This window comes from Armigeres subalbatus, chromosome 3 (assembly GCF_024139115.2).
Source record: "Armigeres subalbatus isolate Guangzhou_Male chromosome 3, GZ_Asu_2, whole genome shotgun sequence".
Taxonomy (NCBI): domain Eukaryota; kingdom Metazoa; phylum Arthropoda; class Insecta; order Diptera; family Culicidae; genus Armigeres; species Armigeres subalbatus.
In genome coordinates, this window is record NC_085141.1 from 199,398,794 (window position 1) to 199,408,932 (window position 10,139).

The 10,139-nt window shown below is 38.9% G+C and overlaps 2 protein-coding genes and 1 pseudogene across 2 annotated transcripts in view; all 3 read right to left on the reverse strand.

Moving 5' to 3' along the window:
* Positions 1–4,061, reverse strand: part of LOC134225557 (PHD finger protein 12-like) — a 52,805-nt gene extending 48,744 nt beyond the window's left edge. The window contains 2 exon segments of the mRNA XM_062705738.1: positions 3,646–3,830; positions 3,890–4,061. Coding sequence (XP_062561722.1) covers positions 3,646–3,830; positions 3,890–3,943 — 239 coding nt within the window. The 5' untranslated portion in view covers positions 3,944–4,061.
* A 401-nt stretch (positions 4,062–4,462) lies between these two features.
* LOC134222230 (uncharacterized) lies at positions 4,463–5,528 on the reverse strand (annotated as a pseudogene).
* A 93-nt stretch (positions 5,529–5,621) lies between these two features.
* On the reverse strand, positions 5,622–9,735 carry LOC134222231 (uncharacterized). The gene is made up of 4 exons (XM_062701373.1): positions 9,327–9,735; positions 6,055–6,224; positions 5,810–5,961; positions 5,622–5,748 (listed from the first exon to the last, which is right to left on the reverse strand). The coding sequence occupies exons 1-4, from the start codon at positions 9,376–9,378 to the stop codon at positions 5,622–5,624; spliced, it is 501 nt and encodes a 166-aa protein (XP_062557357.1). The 5' UTR covers positions 9,379–9,735.
* Between the last annotated feature and the right edge of the window lie 404 nt (positions 9,736–10,139).

Sequence of the window (10,139 nt, forward strand, 5' to 3'; positions counted from 1 at the left end):
CGCGTGAGCTGCTTCGGCAGGAAGTGAGTGATCTGTTTGTGCTGAGGCAGGAGTGTCATAGCGCGTCACCGCTATTGTCACCTCGAAGCGCAGCAGAAGTCTGAGTATGGACTGCACATGCTAAGGTAGGAGTGTCGTAGCGTAGTATCGTTGATTGGTCCCTACATACCGCTATCGACACCTCGAGGCATGGCAGTGGAGTGTTAGAGTGAGTTGGGGAGTGTCCCTACTTCGGTAGGGTAGCGCGTGAGCTGCTTCGGCAGGGAGTGAGTGATCTGGTTGTGCTGAGGTAGGAGTGTCATAGCGTGTCGCCGCTATTGTCACCTCGAAGCGCAGCAGAAGTCTGAGTATGGACTGCACATGCTGAGGTAGGAGTCGAGGTACCCATCGACACCTCGAGGCATTGCAGTGGAGTGTTAGAGTGAGCACCCGAAAAGGGTCACATGGAGCGAATGGTCTTTGGAGAAGCTGCTTCGGCGGCAGGGTAGCAGTGGGTTGTACCCACACAGCTACAGTTGTGCACATGTGGTGCATGGGGAGTGTCCCTGCTTCGGCAGGGTAGCGTGTGGTCTGCTTCGGCAGTGGTGTGATTGATCTGCTCGTGCTGAGGCAGGAGTGTCGTAGCGTAATATCTGTAGGCCCAGGCAGTTACCGCTATTGACACCTCGAGGCATGGCAGCGGAGCGCCCGGGAGAGCATCCAAGTAAGACTCAAATGGAGTAAATGGTGTGCGAGCACCCAAGTCAGTCTCGCGTGGGACGAGTGCCTGTGTGAGCGATAATGAGCGAGTACGCTTAGTACTGCCATCCCCCCAGAAGTAGTACTGCGAGGTAGTTCCTGGGGGAAACGATGGTGGAGCCCAAGGGAGTTTAGTCGGTATTACCGGTATGGTCGAGTCCGACACTCCAGTACACTTCCGTGTGGTAGTTTGGCAACTACAATGCACGTGTACTGGGTTAGTGTGTAAATGCATTCTCCCTTGTAAAAAAAAAAAAAACAAGCACTGCATCGCTTTATGAGCAGAAGAGGAAGGTGTCGGGATATGTATTCCGACAATGGGACAAATGTTGTTGGTGCTAGGAATTTGATGAAGATTTTCTCATACTGCTGCAGAGCTCGGATCATCGGGAAAAGGTTAGCAAGGAATGCGCAGAGGAGGGAATCCACTGGCACTTCAGTCCGCCCAGTGCACCACATTTGGGAGGGCTGTGGGAAGCGGCCGTTCGTTCGGCGAAGAATCACCTGATCAAGGTGGTTGGAGAAACACCAATGTCCCCTGAAGACTTCAATACCCTTTTGGTTCAAATTGAAGGATGTCTTAATTCGAGACCACTAACGCCGATGTCTGACGATCCTTGCGATCTCGAACCACTAACCCCAGGTCATTTTCTGGTCGGTTCTTCAATATAATCGCTTCCTGAACCAAATTTAGAAATAGTACCATTAAATCGACTGAGCCAATATCAGCTAATACAACGAATGCTGCAGGACTTTTGGAAGAGGTGGAGAAGAGAGTATTTGTGTCAGTTGCAGGGTAGGTCCAAACGTTGGAAGCCGGCGGTCAAAATAGAAGTTGGGAAACTTGTCGTCATAAAAGACGATAATCTACCGCCTATGAAGTGGAAAATGGCACGAATCCTTCAATTGCATCCTGGGAATGACGGAGTAGTTCGTGTTGTTACATTGAAAACAACTGCAGGTTCGATGAAACGAGCAGTCGAAAAACTTTGTGTTTTGCCAATATTCGACCATGATCAGCACGAACAATCGCATTGACCGACAAGCAAACTTGTATTCCCTTTCCCAGCAGAAGAGGATTTTTTCTTTTCTTTTCAGAAATAGGATATTTCTGGGTGGGTGAGGATGTCTAAGAGTGACACCAAACCCATCAGACTTCAACCCTTCGATCAAGATGCACAAATCTGACCTACATCTGGGGAATCAAATTGCAGCACCATATCTATTATTCTCACCACTACTGGACGAACGATAGAGAATCAAAACAAACTCCATTAGGCAACAAATGATTGTGCCCTGCTGCATATGTATGGATATCAGCTTCGTTCGTCGCCCAGCAATGCTATGGTCAAGTAATCTGTGTGATACGACTAGGAATGGGAGATAAGAGATGGAGCCGACTCTCAGTGGACTGCTGGGGACGATCGATAACATCGCATAGGCGATCGTGTCTGCAGATGACCAGTAAGAGATCAGTTTTTTAGTTAGTAATTGTATTTCGGCCATATATTCTAAGCCAATTGTACGATATACCTCAATTCGTCAAACTGAGTCGATTGGTTACAACACTATCGGTCTCTATAAAAAGTTTGGTTTTGGAGCGAATATATAGCCTTTACTCGTACGTGTACGAAAAAGGCAAAACATGTATTTTGGTCATAACTTCCAAGCCCATAGTGCGATCAGGCCAATAGATAACAATGGGACAGGATTGTGAACTAATCGGTAAAGGATAAGTGCTTAAAAAGTGACTCACACACATACACAGCGTCTCCCTATCAAAACAAAACCTATCCTTTCTGTGCGCGTGCAAGATGAAAGATGATTGAACGTCAGCAAGCCTTATTGCCTTCTTTGAAAACAACATACAGAAAAACACCGAATATTGTATATTATAATAACATGAAATGTGTTGCTAATTTTTAATTTACTGTTCCAAAAAATAATTAACCTAAAAATAAATAACCTGTCAAGTTGTACGGATAATTTGCAGACACCCTGTATATGAGCTGATTTTCCTATTCTTTTTTTCGCACTTGTATAAATACTATAGGTAACAATTGTGCGATATTAAATGTTTATTTTGTCGTCTGATAAAACTGAGAATTAATTCAGGACGGTTTGGGATAGTATGCCGAATACAATTATAATAATTGCATTGCACTGTTAAACTATCAGTCTATCTAAATGTAATTATATTTTAAGACAGTTCAAGCATAATTTTTCATAACGACGTATGTAACAAAAGTAAACAAAACGGGGTTTTTAATACAACGTGACAATCACACGCGGCTTTATATAATACGCATCGATTTTACTGATTTCAGATCTTAAAATTCTTTAATTCAATCTTTTTGCGAATCGACGTATGTAAAAATTTCTATTTTTGAAGTCTCACTGTTACATACGTCGCTTTAACATATGGGAACTTAGAGCGACCTATGTAACAAAAAAAGCAAAACAAAACAAAACTGCAGTTGCGTCAATCGTGCACTATGGAAAACCGACCAATGTACACCGACGTACGTGTAGCATACCGGTGTATGTATAATTTTATCGTTTTTAACAGTGAATTTGAATGAACTGAGCTTTGCTGTAAAGCACGCTTATTACGTGTCATGTAATGATGCATGCCAGCGGAAAAAAGTATTGAAAAAAGATTTAGTTTTAAAACAGTTTTAGAAAAAGTTTTGCCAACTTTCTGCAAAGGATTTCTCGAATCCTCATAATTGTTACATACGTCGTTATGAAAAATTATGCTTGAGTTGCTTCCTTGACCCGATGAAAAGTATGTATATACTAACTGGTTATCGTTAAAAAGAAATAACCAATTACAATTACAATTGCATCAGTAACCACAGGAATCGTGTTTTTCATTTGCTGGTAGGAATATGAGGTATTACTTACTGGCATCCTAAATGAAAACTCGAAGGGCATCGGTCGCAACATATTAGATCTCCTCCCTCTCCACAAGCATCACATGTATCGTTATTATGACCACGACCAGGCTTTCTGTAGTACGGATGATGTCCTTTCTTGCAGATTGACTTTTGTTCTCCGGAGTCCGGTGGCTTGATCAGCGCTTGAATCAACTGTGGTTGAGTTAACAAAAAGCATTATCTCGATTGAATATTTTTATTCATTAACTAACCGGCATCAGTCCAACAGCAGCATCCGGATCGAACTGTGCACGATTCTTAGACATTTTTGTAAGACAAAAAATCCAATATTTTCACAGATTTTGCTGATAAAAGTCGTATAATGCGTGAATAAATAAAACTGAACTTTGATTTTTGATTTGACAATCACAACAGTGACAACGACAAGACTTACACGGAAGAAAAAAAGTACCCAGCGTTGAGTTTTTTTAAACTTATTTTTGAGTTATTTTTTCTCTTCACAGAGAAACGAAACAACTCAAATTTGAGTCTTTTTCACTCAACTTGACAGCAAAGTGCAACTACTCAAAATTGAGTTATTCGCTAAGTACTCAATTTTCAGTAATCTTTGAGTACATTGCTTTGAGTTAAATCAAACTGTTTAGTTAAAAGTCGTCTTTGGGTTAAAATTACTTAAATTAAGGTGTCCCGCTATAGAAAATTTTGGAGAAAATATTTTTTTTTTTGGGTTTTCGATATTTAAAATGTTCAGTGTGGAATAGTTTTTGGGGTTTTATTTACTCATATAATTCAGTAATTTTAATTAGTTTTCTTGAAAGGTAAACAAAATAATTCCGAACAAAAAGTTTTGCTCATTGAGAGTAATTAATCGCATCGAATCGCACTCATAAATTCCTTTAAACGTAGAGTCAGCTGCGATACTTTGGTGCTAGTGGAACATTGTTTGATTTCCCAGAGGTTTATGGCAATCAGGTCATACAGCTTTTTGAGCAGGACCGGCACGTCTATACGTCAATGGCCACGTCTCCTGAGTTACCACAAGGGATAATATGATCCGCAAAAACAACAAAAACGTCGCCTGTTTTGAAGGTCTCGGCGCAGCACACAATGTGAGGAGGCAAATCAGGATGAGTATGCACATGATTACGTGTAGCGATCAGGTTCGTTGTGTTTTCAACCTGAAAGCAAACAAAATAGACGTGTAAGTAAATTCAAATAAACTTTTACAATTTACTATTTTCAGACCAACTAAACAACAAAAAGGAAAATCAAATACTCACTTTCACCCACCGAATCAGCGGTGTGGCTAAGAATTCTTCGATGGTCATATCTTCTTCCATTTTCCGCTTGATGCCACAATGTGTCAACTTCTTCAAAAATCGAAGGGCACCTCGGATGTTAACTGGAAATAACAGACAAAATATTAACAGGCAACATGGAATCAAAAATATGAAACATACCGTCTTCTACCACGTTCCATTCGTTTTTTTCCATAAGAATTCCAAGCTGCATAAATGAATCCATACTACAATCCTTGATTGCATTTGGATGAAGCCGTTCGAAGGCTTGTTGGACCTGGAAAGTAATATTTTCGTTATTAGAGGAAGTCAACATACATTTTGAGAACAGTGAACTTACCATGAGTCCATTATATGCAAGAAAGTGTGGAAAGGTTTTTATCAAGGAGTTAGTGACATCTGTTTCTCTAAGTAGCCATTGGTGCAAGATCGTGCATTGTGACATTTTTTCAGATATCTCCCTGACGTTCTGCAAAGACGGAGTCAATGTTGCCACGTAGGATGCTAGCTCCTGAATTCCGTCCGGCAACACTATGATCGTTTGCTTTGGCCTTTGGAAAAGTCGTTCTTCCGAGGGTAAATCTTTACGCATATTACTCACGCGTGTTTCAATGATTCCGGAATGTGGCCCTTTTCCAAGGCCTTTGTATCGCCAGAAGAAATACGACTAAGAAGCAATATTTGTTTAAACATAAGCACTGGGAATATTTACCTCTCTTGGAGCATTAGCACTCACTCGTGTTTTTTCCAGCTGTGGAAAGGCTTCGATGATCTTTATAGCCAATTCTTGCTTCTCACTCCATGACGGATATCTAGAACATAATATTATCAATATTAAGATGAAACAAATGACTTCAATATTAAAAATATTACCTTTTCTCTTCCAGAATCATCCGCTCGAAATAGAATTTTGTGAGAACTCTATTCATTTTCAACAGCTCGTTAGTGGCAGGAATGGAACCAGCGGTGAGAAGCTTTAGCACTCGTTGGAGTTTTGGTTCGTCGGCCAGAATAGATTGTATGGTCTGCAAAAAATGTTTCATGCAGTTTTTATTATTGAAATAATAAATTATTATTCATAAGGAACTTGAAACAGTGCATTTCAAAAGATAATTTACCTTTTCATGTTCCGAATTTTCGTTCTCCTTTGGGATCTCACGCTCTTGTTGTGCTGTTATTTTAGAAATAACATTGAGGATGATCTTACGAGGGCCCATCTCCAATATGCCTAATTCTGTCAAGTCACCGCCATCAAGGTATTTAAGAATTTCATCCGTGATAAGGTTAGCTGTGAATGTAAATAGCACAGATAAACAGACGTCTCACTTAGAACAAAATGCAATCAAAATCATCGTCATGAAAACATTATCGCCCAATGCTAAATACCCTGTGTGTGGTCAAGCGGCAACCAGATGGCGGTAGTGAGCAAACGTCAAACACAAACAAAACCGATGGAAGCGCCATCGGTGGCCGATCGACCACCTACAAAAAATTGAATCCACCGTTAAAAAGCTGAACGATGGAACATGTGTTGAGTGAGACGTCTGTTTCTCTGTGTAAATAGTATAAATGTAAATAGAACAGTGACAGGATTCTGCGAGGAGTTTTGATTTTAATATTTAAAATGATTGGAAACGAGACTACATGTGTTCTTTGAGAGTTTACTTTAAAATCAAAGGGAATGATTGAGAAAAAGATACTTACTTGAAATGTCGTTATAATATAAATTCGAAAGTTATGAGGAAAAAGATTGGTTTTATTCAATGATGATTTTTACAAATCCTTTTTTTATTCATCAAAAATTTGCGTAAATCTAATCGTCGTAATATTTCAAGCTTATGTACAAGTCATTATCGTTATCTTTCAGTTTCCACATGTTATAACATTTGCGCGATAACAATTTATCTTTATACTCTGATAAGGTTCTGAGATAGCCTAACTTTAAAAGCAAATAGTGTAAGATCAAACTGAATTATGTCCAGTTCCTGAATAATTGTAATGATATCATTTCCGTGGCAAACCATCAATAGAATAATCCCATAAAAGCTACCAGTACCCTTAAGATATTTGACCACATAACCCGGTCGGAAATCGATTCTATTTATCTGCATATGTTGAATTACATCTATTTCTTGTGAAAGATCGAAAAGTAAGCCTGATGAGTCTATTGTGTTTTTATCGATTAAAGTTGATGAAATTATGGATGGATGATTTGTGACATATGTATGATTTAAAATTGAACAGGTTTGCTTGAACGCCAGTCTTTTGGTTAAACTTAAAGTCAGATTTATGTAATTTCCGCAAGTTTTTCCCTGGCCTTTTGACTCTTTGAATTTGGCCTCGAATAACAAACAGCTAGCATGGTAGAGAGGCCAATACATGACTGTGCATAATGGGAAATATGATGGATTTTGTTTATAGCAATTGATGATGGAAAACATTCAAGGAACATTTTATGGAATTCTAGAGTAGCGTTTTGAAGGTCGTTGATCATTTCTTTAGTTAATCTGTGAGAAAAACAATTATAGCTAATAAGAAGCAATGACGAAATAAGTTGTCCTAATTTTGGATTTTGCTCAAGTACATTAAAATAAAAAGGAAATGCATGCATGAGCAGCCATGTCTGTGACGCAGTTTGGCTCAAGGTATTGGTTTTTGAATGCAATATTTGGTATGTGAAATTTGGGATCGGTTTGACTGAGTCCTCGCATTCTCCAAAGTCGAATGTGTTGATGAGATGATTGATTTTTTGATCTGTAATGATTTTTGACTCCACAGCTTGTTTTAAGATTAGCTTAATTATCATGGGAAAAATCCCTTCGAGGAGATCGTGCATGGGATCAAAGCACATCGTATTAGGCCATCTAAAAAAACGCAGTTTATGTAATGAACAATCAGCGCGTATTCCACATTCCTTTGAATTTTTTTCCTGATTCAAAATAGCAGCTACATTCTGTTGAACATTTTCTACCGTTCGATGAGTAAACGAATCACCTAGTACACCAGATTTCAAATCTTTTCGTGAAATATAGCATGATCTACAAAATAGATTGGCCGAGGGTCCAAGAAGCCCATAGATTTCGTGAATGGCCAATGTGTCACCCAAAATATTTACAAGTGCAGCGCGTAATACCCAGCTTTCTGATGAAGTGTTAATGGTGATACCCTGAGGCGATTCAAGTACAAGAAGGTCGTTGATCATGTCTTTTAGAACGACTTCGAAGCCATAGTTTTTCAGCACACTTGTTTTGACCATAAGGGCCACATAAATCCTATCCAAAGATGAATTTACCCGTGAATCGAAATTTTGGATCTTGAATGAAAAGACGGTCAATTTATTTTTCCCTTTACGTGACCCGAGAGGATTTGAATATTCGACATCATCGACGTGAAGTGATAATCGCAATGCATGAGGATGGTCTTGGAAAAATGGGTGGTTTGCATATTGTTTGCTGTCCTTGTACGATACTATTGAACCATCGGTACTTGCTTCCTCTGCATTAAGCATGGTTCGAGCTTCAGGATTTGTCAAAACAAGGCGTAATGTGTCAATAATGGAAATATAGTGAACCACGTCTTTCTTCATTTTTATCGATGGTGTGACATTTGGGCACCTGATTCTTTTCTGAAATTTTTTTCCTCTAGCTCTCCCTAACAAAGTTGAGGTTTTGACTTTGGTTTTTCCTAATACTTTTTCGACCGGCTCAGGAATCGTACAATCGGCTTTCGATATCAAAAAGTTTATATTGTTTTGAGGTGTTGAAACGTTTGAAGTAATGCCCGGGATGAACAAAGAATTTATCAAACTGATTGAAGATTCACGTTCTAGTAAATTTTCACTATTCATGTATTTTTACATGAGTCATAGCATGTCGCTGACACCAAGAAATAATGCTTGAAAATCCGGAAAGAAATTGCTGTAGTTTCTTTTCAGGAAGAGAAATATCGCACCGCAATTCCGTAACCATCTCTTTGAATTCCGTCGTGATTTCTTGCAACGAAACATCGTTTTCGTAAAAGAATGGATTTTTAATTAAGGGTGCTGATGATTTCAACTCATGCTCAGGGATCGGTATTGGGGGAGGCGAGGGAACTTCCGGCATGGCAGTGTCCTCTTCCTCTTCAACATCTTCTGACGAGTGACATAACAGAAAATGCTTTTGAAAACTCACGAAAAAGCTGAAAAGCGAGGCACATAGTGGGCATCTCAGTGGGATTGCCGACTTTTTACTGGTGGTCACTTTATGCACCATTGAAAGGTGCTTCTTAACATTCTCCAGGTCACCCGTGATAAAATCGTTGCAACCGACAATGCAGCATTTCATCCCTCAAAATTCAAATACAAATTTTCAAACGGAGGATTTTTAAATATTAAGCAGATAGCACTTACCAGTGAGCTTACGGTAACTTTTGTCGTCAAGTTTAGCTTTTAGTTGGTCCATTTTAATTTTCTCACAATTTCCGCTTTCTTATTCAGAGACTGATGTTTAAACACTCACTGTCGTGGCAACATAAGACTACAAATGAATGACGTGAATTGTTTTTCATCCAAAATACAGTACAGCTAAAGTACTTGGCTTTGGGTACTTTCAAAGAAAGAAAAGGAGAACAACTCAAAATCAAGATAAATCGTCATCCAAAACAAAAACATTCATTGAACTCAAAATGAAGTTTTTTGATTTAACCGCAAATTTATGTTAAATGAACCTACCGACAAGTACAAGATTGTATCCAAATCAGAAGTGTCAAGAAAGTACTTAATTTTGAGTTCTTTTTATCTCGATTTTGAGTTGTTTCGTTTCTCCGTGTTCTCTCTTTCATCCACACTGAAAACCAAAACTACCAAAAAGTGGGTTGTTTGCACTCAAAACCGTGGTTTGGGCTAGGGACGTTCCAATACTTCAAAATAACGATATTTGATTCGATACGATAATCGAATCAAAGTATCGATATCACCGATATATTGGATTGAAAATATCGGTATATCGGAAAATCATATGATATTTCAAAAATAAAAATATTTAGAATATATTTGTAGTAGTTTTTCAATTACGATTGAATTACTGTACTAAATACTCCTTCACAATAATTATTAGAAATGACTTTTTTCTCTATTACTTAATCCAGTGGCGTTTCCCTAACCTCAATCTACCTGTGCACTGGATTTTAATTTAAGGAATTGGTGTGCGGAAACGCATAGAAT

What these genes read in the sequence shown, in the direction of transcription:
- LOC134222231 (XM_062701373.1), bottom strand. Translation starts at nt 9,378, where the DNA reads ATGGACCAACTAAAAGCTAAACTTGACGACAAAAGTTACCGTAAGCTC. An exon ending in AAGTTACCGTAAGCTCACTG is followed by an intron (nt 6,225 to 9,326) that starts GTAAGTGCTATC and finishes TTACATTCACAG; the next exon opens with CTAACCTTATCACGGATGAA. An exon ending in ATGATTCTGGAAGAGAAAAG is followed by an intron (nt 5,749 to 5,809) that starts GTAATATTTTTA and finishes ATTATGTTCTAG; the next exon opens with ATATCCGTCATGGAGTGAGA.